This window comes from Brienomyrus brachyistius, chromosome 20 (genome assembly GCF_023856365.1).
Source record: "Brienomyrus brachyistius isolate T26 chromosome 20, BBRACH_0.4, whole genome shotgun sequence".
NCBI classification, from domain to species: domain Eukaryota; kingdom Metazoa; phylum Chordata; class Actinopteri; order Osteoglossiformes; family Mormyridae; genus Brienomyrus; species Brienomyrus brachyistius.
The window spans coordinates 10,314,288-10,332,741 of NC_064552.1; the positions used below are offsets into that span (position 1 = coordinate 10,314,288).

The following is an 18,454-nucleotide window of genomic DNA, read 5'->3' on the forward strand; positions in this document are numbered from 1 at the left end:
TCCACTTTAGTGTGAGTCTCATGAATAACTCATTTTTCGGGAATACTGGCATTATAACAGTGATCTGTCATAGCAGTGGATTGGGGTCATATTATAAGATCCATATAATTACATTCTTTAGGAAAAACCTTGCATTTATTCCTGGAATCTGCTTCCCTTAGGACACATGGTGGTCATTGATTGACTACTTTACTGGCCTAAGTGTCAATTGAAACTGGATATCCACTCTTGCTCTTAATTTACGTTTTATGCAGTAACTGTTATTAATAGATATCATCATTAATCTTTCACACGCGTCGGAGATCAGTTTAGTGATGGTTAATCACAATTAACAGATGCAGCTGGTTTCGAGAATTATTAAAGATGAACGAGATATGACATTACTTTACTAAAAATCGTTTTGAAAATATCAATATGTCCATGTCTAATATACTTAACAATAAAGCACATTTTTATAAAATTCTGTCAAAGGCATCATTTTGACATTATGTTCTGTTCTTTTTCCAATTCTTTTTGAATTATTATAAACAGATTAATTTGTTGGTGTTCTTGAATACAGAATGTGTTTTGCTATAACATTCTTTTTCCTCTATTTTGATAAAGTTCCCAAATGATGTAGATGCCTACAGTGTTTACCATCATTAGAATGAAAGCTGACGTTAGTAATAAAAGTAGGATGTATAACCCTGGAGAATATAACTTTTTAATTTAAATCTTATTTAAATCTTACTTGCTTTATCCTGCATTGTTCTGTAAATCATCTCTTCATTCCACCATCCCCATGCTCACCATTACACCTTGTCATCAGTAGTTATAACCTTTCCTGGGTGTTCCTTATGTTTTAAAGGTGACGTCTTCATCTTCACACCTGCCCCGGTGATTCCGTTGGTGGGTTGGCTGAATAGTTAATGCTGTTGTGTAATTTAATGGCTCATTGGCTGGGCTGAGCTGTATTGGTGCTGGAGGGGAATTCACCCCAAAAATTCATATTCATTATGCAAGCTGATTTATTTTGTTACCAGGCAGTGTCCTATATATCTGATCGAAATTGTATTACATGCATTTTAGGCACAGAATTTGTTTTTTTTTTTTACATTTTCCCCGTACATCATCAAGAGATGTTTCTGCTTTGATTTGTCAGTTTATTGAAAGTAAAGTTTTTGACCTCTACAAATTTTGAGTATTGTGACATTCACAATAAAGCAGGTTCTGTCACATGACCACTGTAGACATGCATGATCGTAACAAATGATGTTTTCTACACTTTGTGTGGCTGGTCACATGATCAAATTGAGATTTAGACTTTAAGTAATGAGATTATGTTATTTCACAGTGGAAGCACATTTTGATTCTATTTTAATGATGCACAAACACACACATACACACATACACACATTCATGTTTATATTGAGATCTTTGTGGGGACCATCCATTCATTTCTATGGGCTAAACCCAGTGGAAATTAGTAATAATTCTAGAAGAGAAAATACTTTTGTTTATATTGTCCCATTCTGGTGTTTTATAACTGAATGGATGGTCTTGTGTTGACAACACAGGTTGTCTTTGAAGCTGGTGTTGCATAACAGAGTAATGGAAAGGAGAGCGTAAGTGTTGACAATGAAAGCCTCACACATTTACAAGTAAATCCAGTTACCTTCGGTTTGTCAGGTTGCATAACTGAGCAAGATTTCTGTTTCATTGTCATTCAGTGAACATTCTCAAGTGCATTCTTCATTCAGTATTTTCACTTCTGTCATCTCAGAAAGCATTAGGCTCCTTTAGGCTCCTAATCTGCACAATAAGCACATTCACAAAAGGCATCACGTTAAACACTAGAAGAATTGTACTAGCTGTTAGTGTTCCAAAACGTTCAATGGCTTTGCTCTGTGGCTTCATTAGCCGATGAAGTCGTAATAGTGTGCGCTAACTGTGTATTTGAGTGGGACATGGACTTTATTGGGGTCTGCGTACCACCATTTATCAGAGTATTGACTGAAATAAATTTCAAAGGCATTTGCTCTTAGTTTCCAACAGTATACAGAGTTCGGAGCATGGCTTAGAGTACCAGGTGACCTAGATTTTAAGGCATTAGATTCTCAGAGCATGGTGTTGGGACTGCAAAGGAGAATTGTGGGAAAATACAGAAAAATAATGGATGAAATACGAGATTCTAGAAGGATCTGGCAAGCAACATAGCCATTTGTTGTGCAATATATTTACCAACTAACAGCGGCGGCCGCACGTCGTTGCTACATGGCTCTACGTACCTTAACGAGAACGTAAACGCTAATCGTTTTCGTGTGCGAACGTCAGTCCGTATCGTTCATGTGACCGTGTGCCCCCACCAGGACCTTTGCCCTTTTAGATAGCCGAAAAACAACTGAACGTCCTCACAGCAGCTTGAGTTGCCCACATACTGAATTATTCAATATTATTCAGAGCTCTGGGAAAACAGACTCCGCTGTGTGTCCATTCCTGCCGGGATGACCGTGGCGTGCCGTTAATAATGCAGAATTACCAGGAAAGCATCATTTGGCACAAAGTGAAACATGCATGACGTCCTTTTTTGTGCCTACAAGCTCCCCATATGCTTAATGGAAAATGTGAAAGTGCAGCTGTGATATGAGGACCCACACTCTCAGCAATGTCGTACACACCAAGGGCTGGGCTAGCGGTGATCGGGCCGAGGACAATCGGCTTCTTTCCTCACTTGGAATACGAGGTGATATCATAAATACAGCAACAATGGTTTGTTTTACGGGCCGCCGTGTAGAATTATGGAAATCCCGGTAAGCGGCTCAATGGGCCCTTGTTGGACGTCCGCCGCCGGCATCACGAAAAGGAGCAGACGCGACGTTTTATTTACGATGCGTCAGGGCGTCCTTGCATGTTTCAAACGCCATCACGACGGGGGTGGCGCCGGCCTTTCGACCGAGTTTGGCTTCAGCTTGACATGTGGTTGAGCTACTGAGGGCTCTTAAGCAGAGGCACAAGACCATCTCCTTCATTATAGCTACTATTATTACATCTGATTGTTCCTGGAAAGCATATTTTCGGAGAAACTGCATCACCGCGTCAGTCATTCACCACCATTTTTTTCTGTTCCTCGCCTGTTCGTCAATTCGCATATTATTTTCTAACAAGCCCATAGTTAATGCAGATTGTTCCTTAGCTCATCTTACAGCATGAATATTAATTTATATTTGATTTCAAATTAAGTAAATTGTAAGTACAAAACATCTTATGTAATTTTATTTTCCATTTCTACATCAGAAATGCACAAATGTATCATATTATAGCATCAAGTGACTTTATTATTAATGAAACATCTTTAGCAATAACAGATGTGAAAAAAGAATGTGAATCATAGGACACTCTGAATTATTCTGGAGCTGTAGATAAATCCACAGCTTTTAAACACAGAGCACTTAATAACAAATTCAGACCATTAATCAGGACTCTTGGTCAGTTTTATCAGTAGTATGGTAATTACAAGCATTGTCAAGTAATGTAGTGCTGGAATATTCTGCATAATTCTCTAAGGTTTTAAGAGGTGCTCAGAATGTACAGACTGCAGCAATATTTGTGTTTGGAGAAAAGGGAGCCATTCAAGTACGTTTTGCCATTCAATATTTGCCACTGTTCGTACCTCGGAACAGAGAGTCACACTGTCTGCGCCACAGAGATAACTTAAATCTGTCACAGGTCTGTCTGGCTTGTATTGGTCAGAAAAATAGAAAATGATGAACCGGTGAAGGGAACAATGTACGCAGTTTGAAAATGTGGACCATTCCAGGCTGTCTTTCTGTTTGCAATGGCCTATTGAATTGCCTTTTTCCTCCATTCTTTCCTTTCTGTTTTTTCATGGACTTCAGCTTTGTCCCACACAGACCATTAAGTCAAAGGCAGCCATGACCCAGCTGTGTTTCTCTCCACGGAATCTCCTGCCGTGCGTTTTTTCAGTCACTCACGTCCTGCTGGATTTACAGGAGTAAATGAGCAAACCATGAACAGCCTGGCCTGCAGCGATACGTTAAGTGTCTGCCGTATAGCACTAGACAGGGTAGTTAAAAGCATCCCAGGAGCAGATGTGGGACAAGTCTTTGAGTCCTTTATTGTGGGATTTAAGAATTAAAAGCAATAGCTTAACGTCCTGCAGATCAAGTGCACTGGATTCTCCCACCTTCTTCTCTTAATGGATAAACTGGATCACTGCACCTTTGTTTCTCAAGCTTTTTTTCATTTTTTTTTTTATTGTCTTACCTTTTCCTTTCAGTCTTCTGTGTCTTTCAGTCGAGGTGACATAAAGAGATGACAGAACGGGTTATTAAAGGAAGGAAGAGGCTATTAGCGGTGGTTACCTGTTCGATCAGTGTGGCTAAAATTAAATCATGATATAAGTCTGGGAGTAATTTGTTTCATTCAGCCACAGATAACATCGTCAGGAGAGCAATCGGCGGCATATTGAGATCAGTCTGGCTTGTCTGATCAGTCCCGAGGCCACTTTTGTCTGTGTGTAACTACCAAGCTTTAAATGGGCACAAAAATGCGGTTATTTACAAGTGTGATCGACGAACCACCTGAAATCATGAAATCTGCACTCAACTTAATATAGCAATATCAGTCGCTGAAGAAAGGCAACAAAGACTGCAGAGATTGTATTTGTTGATTAAAATACAGAAATGTTAGGAAATGTTCTTCTTGGGAGACTTTTTGCCTTGATTCTGAAGGCCCTTGGAAGAATAGCTGGTCACAGGTTAACGGTGTAGTTTTACCAGAAATAAATGTGGTGGGATAAAAATGTAGGACAGAGACGAAACCCTGGTCCGCTGTTGCTATAATGTGCCGAAGGCCATTAAAGAAAGATTCACTCATAAGGCAAGAACTGAAGACTTTGCCTGCCCCCCTCAGCTGAAATACCCATGCAATCCGGGGGCTAAGCTGCATTGTTTTTTAAGTAACACCAAAAGAAAATGTTCCATGTCTAGATGGGAAGCAATGCCACGTTAAAACATGATGCACGTTGTAACCATTAAGCGTGTCGCTCCTTTACGTATTGAAATCTTATGTGCTGCTGACATATTACAGAGTGTGACCTGGTTCCCCGGAAGCATACAGCTGTAATTTCCTTTGAATGGTAATATTTGAAAAACAGTTACTTTAAATGGGCACATGTTGTAAGTGACAGGTATTTTATGTGGTATTATCTTATTATTGGCAAATGAGCAAATATGTATAGGTAGTTACCGTCCAATGAGAATTTTAAGGCAGTTGTAATGTCCTGTTGAATCATGGTTAATTGTATACCATCTCCGTTGTGCAATCTGTGTAGTTTTATATACTTTGTGTTTTGAAGGCAAATGCGGAGTGTTTCTTTGGATGGGCTCCCTAACTGCGACTGGATGAGTGGTTAAGGAAGATGGATGGATGGATGAGTGAAAAGAAATGTTTTGAGACAATACACAGCTTCTGCTGAACATAATCTTTGTTGGATGACAATGGCCGTCCATGAAAGCCTGGCTGCACGGTGTGAATTCATTATCTGTAAGTGAGAGAAGCAGAATGACATTGGGATGTGGTGCCAGGCTCGGATTGCTGAGCTGCCATGAGGCTGTCACTTATACATATATCGACTGGCACACATGCTAATAGCAGACAGCTGAACGACTTGTTGAACACATGCTCCTAATTCCTGTCTTGCTATGAAGAAGGAACATAGTGCTCAGGAACGTCAATCAGTATTCTTACCCGAAATCATTGTAGGGCAGGTAGAATGAAGAGGAAGGGTTTAGTGAACGGCTACGCCTGTCGGTAACTGCGTTGCTTTCGTGCCAGATCTCCAGTCTTAACAGTTCTGAGCATCTGCCGCCTGGTGGCTTTCAGCCAGGAGATTCATTGTCTCAGTAAACATGTTTATCAGTAGAGAGCTATCATTATAGCGTCGCTAGACATGCATAATTGGGTCCAAATTAAATTCTTCCTGTGCTGTAAAAGACGGAAGTGTAACACATTAGCGGTTTTACCATTTAGGGGTTTTGTGCATTTAATGTGACCAGGTAGCTCTTCAGCAACAAGGCTTCAAATGCTGCTTTCATCAACAGTAAAATAAGCGAGAAGTCAAGTCTCAAAGTGACAGTAAAACAGTAAAAAGCAATAGCAAAATTTACAGAAAGATACTTACAAAAGATACTTTTGTTGTCAATGGAGGTGGTATCAGAGATCAAATAAACTCGGCTCATTTTGTCCCAGAACTGGGAGAATTGTTCTGTGCTCTGCTGGGGGATCAAATGTCAGATATTTCTAGGTCCTGACATTTTGTGTCCTTTGGGGATCTTTTGATAAATAAAGCATAGCTAGCAAATCCTGAAATTAATGTAAATGGAAAACGATGCCGTACTTAAGGACATGGACTAAAGATTCCAGTTTTTCATGTCGCCTTAAAGCAGTGATTGAGCAATTTCAGTGGCATCAGTATTAATTTGGCTTACATGAGTGGGCAGAGAATACAACTGTTTGCTGAGAAAATGAATACAAATGAATGTACAATCAGCCCAAAAATACAGAATGCCCACATTGAAAACATAGCAGCTTAAACACCCGTCCAAGTTCACAGTTATAATTTAGCTGGTATTCATCTTGGCACATTACCGAGCGAGGCTTGAAAGGCGAAGAAGGTTCGCATCAGTGGATGTAATCTTTGATTGTTTTCGGCTCTTGGATCTCTGCTCATTCAGAGTGTGACAGCAGATTGGACTTCCTAAGATTCAAGATGGACGTTTTTAATTCTTCCCTGGCACCCTTGTTTTTATGTGCTATACTAGTCTTCGTTTTTTTTTTTGTTGTTCTGAGCTCCCCAGAGAAGTTATGAAGAGCCATGGAAAAATAAATGAGTTTTTAAACATCCCTTGCAGCATCAAAAGCTAGACCAGCTGAAAGTCGTTAACTCCATGACGACGTGGTGACCGCCACCCCCCCCCCTCCGCTTCCCTCGTTGCATCTGACACTGTGTCACATACAAGATGTTCACACGGGTGATCTGGTGGCCAAATTGTTCGTGGAGTTTCAATGCGTCGCTGCTTGGAGCTAGGAATGCTGGGTAGTCAGTCAACCGACATGGCCGCCATTAGCCTCTGGGATGAGACTGTCGCTAATGGCGCAGGGGCCGTGAAGCTCACAGTGGACCAACAGTGACAAGGGTTGTTTCTTTGTATGGTGTATATTCCAGACTGGGAGGACATTTACAGAAGTGAAGTCTGCCCCCTCTGATTGGGACCCACACACTGACATAAAAAGCGTCCCTGAGAAAGTTCAGCGAAACAATGGCACCAAAACTGCTAGACTACAGCTTCGAGCCAGACAATAAATTAGAAACTGGAACGACGCCTGCACTTTCTGCTTCTCTGTCTTACGGACTGGGGCCTCAAGGTCACAGCATCCGCTACCTGTTGTGACGGACCATTGGTTATTCTGAAAATGATCAAGTGCCTCAGTGTCAGTAATGAATGGTTTTCATGACGGTCTTCACATCCAGAACCTGTGAGTGAAACAAAAGCAAAATGCCTCATTTGTTACAGAAGGTGATGTATCACCCCGTACAGACAGTCCCCGGATTAAGAAGGTCTGATTTACGGACAACCTGTACTTACGAACACACTGCAATAACGTTAAATACAATGATTCATGATAACGTACGCACTCCTTTGTGACACTCATAAGAACACTGCACGGCTTCAGTGGTTCGTCGGCTGGAGGTACAGTACAGTACAGTATAGTACAGTATAGTACAGTACTGAATGTAGTTACTATGATTATTACTGTGTAGCGTTATGCCCTGCGTTATTACTGTTCCGACTTACCTACACATTTGACTTAAAGAGAGCCTTAGGCAACAGATCTCATTCGTAACCTGGAGCCTGTAACAGTGTAATGAAGCTTAATTCTCCTTCAATAAAAATTCATAATTTAAGGCTCTGAAAATTTACAAATGTAATTTTATGCTATTTCCCCATAAGAAACACAAGAGCTGGATTTCATTCCTTAAATGACATGAATATTTTTATTTTTCATTGCATATCATTTACCAAATTTTATTTAGCTTATTAAATTGCACTTAAATCGTAATAAAAATATCAGGTCTTATTTCCTATTAATCAGATACTTGATACAGATCATTGAGAGGGGATGCCATTTTAATGTCTTCTAATTACCGTGCTGTTTAGGGCACAGGAGACCAGGGAAGATCCAAAACGATGCTCATACCCTGCCTGCTTCTAATCTAATGTCTAATATTTATTGCCATCAGATAACCCAGGATGATTCTGACAACATGATGCTACTTAAGTTTTAAAAGCAGAGCTCTCCACTGACAAATAAAAAATAAGACACTTAATGGACTGACTGTGGTTTAAAACATTTGTTATATGAAGAGAACCACTCCTTGGAAATGACCAAACATCAATGCTGTCCACCGTGCCGATGCAGCCTGTCCTACGTCCACATGTCCAGACGATGGAGACCTATTTTTTGGGAGCTGTAACTAGCTCCTCTATTGAGAGCTTAACCTGGGGCAGCCTTTCTGAATTGGGCCACGGTCACCCGTCAATTTCCGCGGACTCTGATGTCATTCCGGCCACTCTGCTGTATTCTGAGAAGCGCCCGTGACTGTGTGCAGCTTTCCCTGCTGGCTGTAATTTCCATCGTGCAAATTACAGATGTGTGCCTATGACATCAGTTCACATGCCAGGGGTGATCGGTCCTGGGCTGTGTTTTCGGGAGATCAGACGGTAGCGTGGACTCGTGGCCGATTCGCGGTTCCGGCCCGCGGATCCGGCTGTGCCGTTTTTTAGTGGGGCGAGGCTCTCGGAACCCCTGGGGCTGTAATCTGTGATGGGCCGGCCTCGTTTTGAAGCAGACTGAGAGGGGGTCTCCTGTGTCAGAGCCCGGAGAATTGTCTCGCAGGGGAAAGTCTCGGCTTGTTGAGGTTTGAGCCTTTTTTATTTGGCGTGAAACCCACGTGGAGCCCGCCGGGCCCGCTTGGGGCCTCCAGCCGCTGGAAATGCCGACAGCTGAAGGAGAAACAATGCTGCGTGGTGGATGAAATATTATGTAAATGTTGCCATCTAGCTTTCCTGCCACTGGGTCTAACGGGATCTCAGGGCTTTTCATCTAATAGTAATTTTGGATTATCCCGGAGGCACCACTAACATACCCATTAATGTCTTGGAATAATGAAGCCAAACGGCAGTTATTTTGGGCTGTTGTTATATTTTACGGATTTACTCATCCGTTGTATCAGCTCGTTTAGGGAAATCGCGTTCTGCACAATTAGCCAAACATGTCGATGGTTCTCTTTGGGAGTCGAAGGTCAGGGAGATGGGTTTCCACATCCATGGCCCAGTCATGTTGGTATGGAGATGCATGTTGTCCCCGTGGATTGCCTCTGGTTTGGCAGGGTAACTCCCAAAGTGCACGAGAGCTGGAATTTCCACATAGGTACATCCCTATAACTGTACAACAAAGGACTAGCGCCCTGTGCACTGGGAATCCTGCCTTCATAAGTTCACACTGATCTTTGTTGTTACTAATAATGCTTGAATTAATTTAGTATTAGAAGTACTAGATTGACATACCAGAGATGAAGAGGCCAAACACCCAGTAGCTAGCCGCTAATTAAAAATATTTGTAGCTATTCAGGCTATGATTCCTTAGCAGATCTGCGATTGCTTCACCCCGCATTGTCATGCTTTTACGGGCTCTACTTTCAGTTTAAATGGGATTAGAATGATGGAATAACAGTTTTCTTAAGTCTGGGTTTCATGAATGTTGCCGCTGTGCTTTTTTCCACTCGATTGTTCGAAGGACGTACGGGGTACATCGCATTCCGTCATCGAAACCGCTGGTCTTCACAACGGCGGCTGCTCTGTGAATGAACAGGGAGCGGCGGGGCTTTGACGAGTGACCTCCGGTCACTGTGTGCTCTAATATATCTGCTGCTCAATTATTAATTAGCTCAGTCATGATGCCCCTTGATTAAATATACACTTTCACTGAAAGCCGGCTCGAAATGAGATAGTTATTACAAAATAATTATACTCATAATTTATACTGATTTTATATTCAAAACAAGTGCTTTGAGTATTTTTGGGGTTACTTTTACTACTGATATGTTACTTTTAATGATGAAATATTATTCTTGTCATGATGTAATGTTTTAATCATCTGTGACCCCAATCTCCTTCCCTCCGTCCCTCTCATCTATCCATCCATCCATCCATCCTGTCATTCTTCCCTCCAGTACTGCTTATCCAATATGGACTCACAGGTTATATAATTGCCTCTTTTCCAGCTCTCACCAACGTGAAACTGTGGGCCATCGACCGCCAATGTTTCCAGACGATCATGATGCGGACAGGGCTGATCAAGCATGCGGAATACATGGAGTTTTTAAAAAGGTGAGGGGCACTTCTTGAGGGCACGTCGCGAAACTCCTCCCTGCTTGCAGAAGGTTCCGGAACACAGGGCGGCCTCACTGTGGCTGTTCCGTGAATCAGTCCCCAGTGGTGACTCTTTTTGCGACAGGGAAACATACCTCGGCGTTTCCCCGGCTTTTGATCATCGCCGTGCGATTTGCATAATAGTTGGCAGAAAAGAGGAGCAGATCTCAAATCTAGAAAAGCTTATTTTACATATTAAAGAAAGAAACAAGCCTTATTAATCTGGCAAGTCAGATGAAAGAAATGATCATCAAAGAGTATGAATCATTGCATAATGTATGTTTCGTTGTTTCCGGCTTGGTACCAGTGTGTGATTATTGTAAGTGATAGCTATTTTTAGCAGCACGTTATTCATTTTTAAAGATTATTGTTGCACATTCACATGCAGTAATGTATTCCCTATCCTGCACTCACATAATATCCTTCTTCTCTCGTTTTCTTGTTTAACACTGGTTGATGTCATGGAATTGTATTTCCTCTAAATCCATCAATCCAGATTGCCTTTAATGCGCTTATTGAAAATGATTTGTGATATTTTGGGATGCTGGGTTCTTCAGAAAATGCCAGTCTCCCCCTGCCGACCCCAGATACTGCTCGCAATCCCACTGAACCTCTGGCCTCGAAACATTGTAATGGCCTGGAAATAGTAGTGGATGATCGTTACACCTCAGTGGCTGCATTAGACTGCTGCAGTTACCCATGGTCTAAAAAGTGAATTGCCAGTGAATGTATCGGTACGGCGTCATAGGGGAAGCTCCGTCCTCCTAATGCTTTTAACTTTGCACAAAATGACTTTCTTTAATAAAATGCGTATACCTGTACAGCTATACATAGCTATACAATTAAATTTGAAACATTATTGTATAATGTAAAAATATCAATTGAACCGAATGTAATAATGTCCCAATGATTAATTAATAGCTGTCTCTATCGTATAACCACACAAAGAACAAAAACATGTTTCCATTAGGGTCTTATTAAGGAACATCAGAAATATTTATGTTTAGTATTATATTCCAGTATGTACTGTAGAATTGATTTAACAACCTTAAAGCATTTTATATATTACTTGTGTATATAATGGATTCTGTAAAGGTCTTATGAATTGGGTATAAAAATATCATAACTACAGCTTTCCTTTTTTACAAATCTGTGTACACCAATCTTCTGTTTCATTTGTTTTTCAGTTTGAAGTAATATTGATTTGATGCCTGACTACTTTTTAATTATTTTGGGAAACCACAGCACACGAAGCATAGAAATCATAGAAGATTAAGCTGTAGCTTAAAAAAAAAGCCTTAGAAAGGTCATTCTGTCAAACATCAACGGCTCCTGCATAAATATCTCGCACAAGTGATTTGAAATACTGAGCATTCCTTTTGTGAATGGAGCATTTTACAAATCTGTGACATAGTCATAATATTATAGAGTATCAGTATGGTATTAACCAGTTAAACCAAAGGTTGAATTAAGAAACAGGAGTGCTTTTGGCAGCAAAGACAACAGGCTTCAAATGTAACTGAAGATGCTGTTGTATATAGTAATCAGTAATCAGTACTTAACTCTTCCACCACAAGTCTACAAGTGAAGAGGAATGACAATCACAACAATTATATGTTCAGGGTGGTTCTTCTCTATTGTCATTATAGTCTGTAGTAAACATTATTCAGATGAAGTACACCAGTATGTACCTACTTATCGTGTTAAGCATACTTTGTGTGCGTATGAGAGAGAATTAGTTGTGTAATATTTGTATTACTTTACGGTGGTATGTTTGCTGGTATAGGAGCCATGCTTTGGTTGCATCTCACTGTACTGTCGCCTCGAGCGTTCTGCAAGACGGAGGGGCCACGCATGCTTACTTTCCAAACTGCGCTTTACTGGAAATCGCCTGACAGATGATGTCACGCACTGGAAAGGCGGGCATTGATTAAAGTGAAGTCAGCTTTTAGTCGTAATGCAAGATGCCTTTTGTGCATTGCTGGCTAAAGAGTGCCTGCAGTCTCACCCATTTCACATAAATCGATGGTCTCGCTTTCCTCCTTCCGTTAAGCTATGGTAATGGCGAGGTTATTAAAGTCTTTCTGACAAGTTGGACACATTTAATTTTTATTTTTTTTTTGCTTTTACTCAAATATTACGCCTGAATTTATATGATCTTATACTGAGAAAAGTGTAAATTAAATTATATAAATATACATACAGATAAAAATATGTATTATGTAAGGTAGTCAATGTAAAATATTTAGTGAGTCTTTTTTATATGCTTCTCATAATCCTTGTTCTATTAAAATATATATTTACAGACGATATTATATGTCAGGGTTATGAGGCATATCTGCTTTTCCTATGTAACCTCACACCTAAACCCTACGAGATTATGGCCTTCCTACGAGATTATGGTCTTCCTACGAGAGCTGAAATCTATTCACACTCTCAGTCCCAGGAGCCTTTTGAAGCTACGCTTTAAAAAAAGTGACAGGTCCCTGGCTCCAAACGTAGCTATAAGTGTTGCAAACAGAGCTGTCGACTTGTTTACTTTTGACTGTGTTTGTTTTCAAGGCATTGTGTGAATCTAATAATCATCTGCCGTCGGATTCTTGGGCTTTTTTCCAAGTGTGTCATCCCTTTAATATCGAAGAAACGCAGACGTTAACTGTACAACTCAGAGCTAACTTCAGAAAGACACCAGAAATGAGGAGTATAGAAATGCATTCATTTTCCAGATCTAACGTGCTAGAAGGTCAGGATTAATTGTTGACGTTTCCCATGTTCCTAAGTAGCAGCTATAAACATTTTCCAACATTCAAGGTCTTCGGCTTGACATGAAGACTACAGATAAGTCTCTGGGTCTTCAGAAGGTAGTCAAGGCCTAGGTCCTCTATATGGCTTTTTTTTTTTACAATTACTGACATTCTTCAGGGGAAGGAGTTATAAGCAAATAAAATCCTTATAGATGCCAGGGAAAGTTAAGTGGTAGATAACCTAAAGTAAGGCATATTTTCCCCAGTATTCCATTGTATTCCTTTTTCCATTTAGCCTTTACTTAGGTGCGGTAGCATCCTACTTCTCTGACACAGCATGCATACATGTAATAAGGAATCAATACAGCAATGTCTCGCTGCAACAAGACTGTAGTATATCTGTATGCCGAATTTCATGCTGGCAGGATATATATACACAGTACCAGTCAAAAGTCTTGACACGCCAAGCTGCCTTAAAAAGGAGAATGATAGTGTCGCATCATCTAACCTGGCCACCTGACCTAAACACAGCAGAAATGATTCTGCAGGAGTTTAACCAAACAGTGAAGTAAAAGCAACCAATGAATGCTCAGCATGTATGTGGGAACTCCTTCAGGGCAGTTGGTAAAGCATCCCAACAGACCACCTCATGAAACTGGCACAGAGGAGACGATTGGGGTTAAGGGCCTTGTTCAAGGGCCCAATGGTGAGATAATCCTGCTGAACACGGGATTTGACCCAGCAACCATCTGATTCCTAACCCACAGAGCTGCCCCCCCCCCCCCAACAAATAATTTTTTTATTTATTACTGTTTTGGTCAGTGCCCAATTCCATAAATGCTATTTTATAGTTTTGATGTCTGTAATTATTCTAAGATGTAGAGAATATTACAAAATTTTGAGTGTGTGTGTGTGTGTCCAGGGCTGTGTGGTGGCTCTTTATTATGTGAAGAGTTCCTCCAGGTACTACAGTTATCTCCAGCGGCGATTCTAGGCAATTTAAACTGGGGGGGGATGGGGGAGGGGGGTTTGGCCAGACTGAGGCCAGTGGTTCAGTTAGTGGGACCAGATGCATTTGACCTTAATGTCCTCCATGTATTACTTACACTAGATTGCCAGCATTAAGAAGCAAAAGACAATTATGAAAACCGGTAAGCTACTTATGCAATGCTATACAGTCATATTTTACAGATTTAACAAATACTAGCTTGCTTCCACCAGCTTGATTGTTTTTTTTCTGCCATTAACTTCACTTTTCACCAGCTGAAGGGACTCGACCCCCCGACACACTGGCGTTAAGAGTCCGTCAGGAAAATGTGCTTCTGTTTCTGTTTCGCTTGTTCCCAGCGCACAAAAATTTTAGCCCCCGTATATAAATATGAATAATAAACATAACAATAATAATACATTTATTTCAGACTCAAATAGTATATGTATTTGCTACTTGCATGTTATCACAGGGCCCCCACCGGGGGAGGGGAGGGCTCTGATATGGCCTGGGACGGACCCCTGTGCCCTTGTATTACGTAAAAGGTTGGAGGATGCATGAATATATTAATCTACATTTCTGCCTTATAAGGACTTCACAGAAATAAGCAAAAAAACGATGAATTTCTAATTATATTCCTAAAACAGAGAAATGTTTGTCATTTGGAGGTAGGTGTAATGGTTTGTCTGGTATGTAGGGATGCTGGTGACTCATCCCCGGCCGTAATGTACCTTTGCCCTCCGACAAAGTCTCTGAATATCAACCTCATAGCCGTTATTCCCAGCTATGTTAATTAAAGGAGTAATCCCACGGTCATTCTGCTCTAACTGTCACGCTGGCGGTCTTCTGTATTGTTTCATCAAACCCTAAGCTAATGGAGGTAGCTTCGGCGTGATTAGATGTTAATCCTTCAAACTCTCTGTCCGCTGCAGCGTTCCCACGTTCCAAGGCCTTCCGGAGGAGATACTGAGCAAGCTGGCTGACGTACTGGAGGAGGTAAGCGGAGAGGACACTTCTCATCAAATTGAATCAGCGCTTCATTTATGCAAACATTTTACTGTTTGATAGCAGAGAATCCTCCTTTTAGGCGAACTAGGTCTGTTTCCATCATGTTAGACTTAAGCATATTTTATAGGATAATGTATTGATTAAGAAAATGTTCTGTTTGGCTGGGAAAAGGCAAATTAAAACCCTCTCTATTATAAAGGCATTATATACTAGCCGTGAGCTATTAGCACGGATGTAGTGGAATGAATAATGACATGACTTTATGTTCTGGCTAGGCAGTGCTTGATGTTGCTTTATTAAATGAGCAGCAGGTAGTACAAAAAAATATATTTTTTTGAAAAATAAACGGTCTAAATGGTCAAAACAATGTTTTACTGCGACACCCGCTAAGATGATGGGAGGTTAATAGAAATGGACTTATCTAAAGCATGAAGGTGTAACCTTCCGTGGAATGAAATTGCTGAGGGTGTTCAGGCTGACATAAAACTTAATGGGTAGCTATTTGGAGCCAGAGGGTTTGTTTACATGGCATGGTTAAAAAAAAAAAAAAAAAAAACTTAGCTCATAGTTTTCTTTCGCCCTCAGGATTGTCTCCAATATTTGTGTCCCAATATTTCTATTTTAATGTTTAAACCAGTCGCAAATATTAACAGCTTATTAGCGCATTAAATTCCACCTGTTTGCCATCTATCCTAAATTCTTATAGTCTCCCGAGTCTTTTTGTAGGACAGGAGATAGGGAACAGTGCAGGGGGGTCAGTGAGACACGCAGCTGTGTTCCCAAAGGTCCTCTTTGTGCGTGAATGTATAAGCCAGCCGCTCTTCAAGCTGGATATGAGCCTCCATGGTCCCATGGAGGTGTTAGAGGCTCTAAACAGGATAAATGACGGTGTGCGTCAGGCGGTTACTTCAGAGACGAGTGCTGCACATCCTATTAACATGACATGACAAGGTGGGCTGAGGGTTACACCACTCGAGTGCTGGACAGATGTCCATTCCCTGTCTCTCCTCGAACCAGACTGATGGGAGTTTTACTTACACAAAAATGTTCTGAGGGCAGAAGGAACAATGATTGGTTCAGAGGGATAACCAATTGAAATTGTAGAGGAAGCAGATCCAAGCAACTAGAGGAGGTGGGACTGGCCAATCAGATGTCTTGGTCCTGCCTCCTCTAGTTGCTTGGACCTACCTCCTCTGCAATTTGATTGGTTATCTCTCTAATTGTTGTTTTTATTCTGCCCTCAGATCATTTTTGTGTAAGTAAAACTCCTACAAGCTCGAACATCGAGAGTGTGTGCACCACCTGTAATGTAAAGCTTGGCAAGGTTCTACTATTGTCATTAACAATAGGTTCTTGATCCATATTCAAAGCTTTATATCGTCTTACTTGAAGGCCCTTTTCCTTTGCAGTTTTATGTGCCACATTGTTTCATATTATTGAGCTGAGAGACATGAACATTTTCTGAAATGCAGGAGACTATTTCATAGGTTCTGAAATAAGTAGGAAGCGGCAGAATTATGGCATCTGCCTTGCATTTCCTTTAATTGGGGTTAGGGTTAAGGTTAGGATTAGGGTTAAGGTTAGGCTTATGGTTAAGGTTAGGATTAGGGTTACGGTTAAGATTAGGGTTAAGGTTAGGATTAGGGTTAAGGTTTGGATCCTTTTAAGGTGATTTTCAAGAATTATATGAGCTTTTCAGTTGCAGCTTCTTATGTTGGGTTAATCATTTTTCCCGCTGTCAGATATAGCATAGCTCAAGCGAAAGGGTGACCCAGTGCCATCTTCAGCACAGCAAAACCAGGAATTTAACCTCCTTACTCTGATTCCTTTGCCTTACATCACCACTTTCGTTTCTTAGCTCCCGGGGTCGTCCTAATGTCGCCCAAGTTGGCAGGCGAGCATCGCGCAAGGGAGAATGACAGGCACTGGTGGATTCCAAAGGATGTACATGACCCATTTTCTGCTAATTAACTAAGGATCTCCAGCAGTGTGTCTGTGGAAACCCATAGAAGAGATGTCAGAATGGCAGGGGAACACCGCTGTGTGAGATGTTCCATCTCAGAACTGGCATATTTCTGTTCTTCTTTCTGTCTATCCTCCTGCAATATCAATGTTAATTATACAAATCCCATGGGTGGAAGGCTCCTATAGTTGTACAGTCATTCATAACATATACCCACACAGCACGACTAATACTATACCTTTGCTTTGGGAAATAGGTAAAAGAATTCTGTTGCTCTAACGTCCGTAATGTCTTTCGCTGCTCACAGCTGTTGCAGTCTCTATCACGGTTTAATCTCTGGTGCCTGAAAACTTTTAAATGAGACACTAGAAGCAAGACTTAAACCAACGGGAGCCGGAGATAGCGATTAACACACAACTGCGTCTACATGGATTCCGAGCCAGTGAGTCACCTGCGAGAGGCGAGTCCCTCAAGACGAGCGGAAGAGCTCCGTCTGATGCTCTGTCGCCGGAGCACTTTACTAATCCCAACACTTTCGTTTTCAGATCACAATTATTCATTATATGGTAGCAGAGCTGGGAGGAATTCTTAAATGCGAGGGGTATTTACACTTCTTGTCGTGCTACGCCAAAGTCGATCGCAGTATGAAGCGGCTATATGATTAAATTCCGTCACGGTTTGCCTGCAGGCGGCGCACTGTTGTTTACGAGCGCATTAGTCAAAACGCTACGCTAATCACCTTCCCACGACGCAGCGAAGGAAAATGGAACAATAAAAGTGACTGGAGGTTTTCTGTTGAATACCGCCCCGACGTTGATAAGCTGAAATTGTCGTATATGAAGAATATGTGATGTGTCTCAGCCTAAAGATCAGTCGGCGCGGAACATACGATTAGGGAATTTGCATTAATTGCATGGATTAAAGCCCCGGTTGGATAAGTGTTTGCGGAAGGGGATGGAAGACTTAAAACCTAGCAATCAAATAATAAAATAATGCAAAGAGTGGAAGGGTAAATGTAAAGCTGAGAACAAGCAAGGAAGAGGGTTCTGGGAATTTGAAACCAAGTGGGTTTTTAATAAACGTGGTTCAGATTTTGACTTTGGTTAATCCAGTTGAGAACCACTGCCTTAAAATGATTAAAAAAAGGCATAATTAAGTGAAGGGCTATTGGCAGAAGTTGGAAAACAAACCAGGCTGTTCTTGGTGACTCTCTGTGTCCCCTATGTCATATTGTCCTGTTTTCCAGGAGCCTTTCTCT

At 41.1% G+C, this 18,454-nt stretch overlaps 1 protein-coding gene across 2 annotated transcripts in view; it reads left to right on the top strand.

Annotated features, from left to right (window-relative positions):
* The window catches only part of prkg1b (protein kinase cGMP-dependent 1b), a 105,856-nt gene that overhangs the window by 50,313 nt on the left and 37,089 nt on the right, over positions 1 to 18,454 (top strand). For both annotated transcript variants that reach the window (XM_048987484.1, XM_048987483.1), the window contains exons 4-5: positions 10,346 to 10,451; positions 15,158 to 15,221. In XM_048987484.1, the coding sequence (XP_048843441.1) occupies positions 10,346 to 10,451; positions 15,158 to 15,221 (170 nt within the window). The remainder of the gene's footprint in view (positions 1 to 10,345; positions 10,452 to 15,157; positions 15,222 to 18,454) is intronic.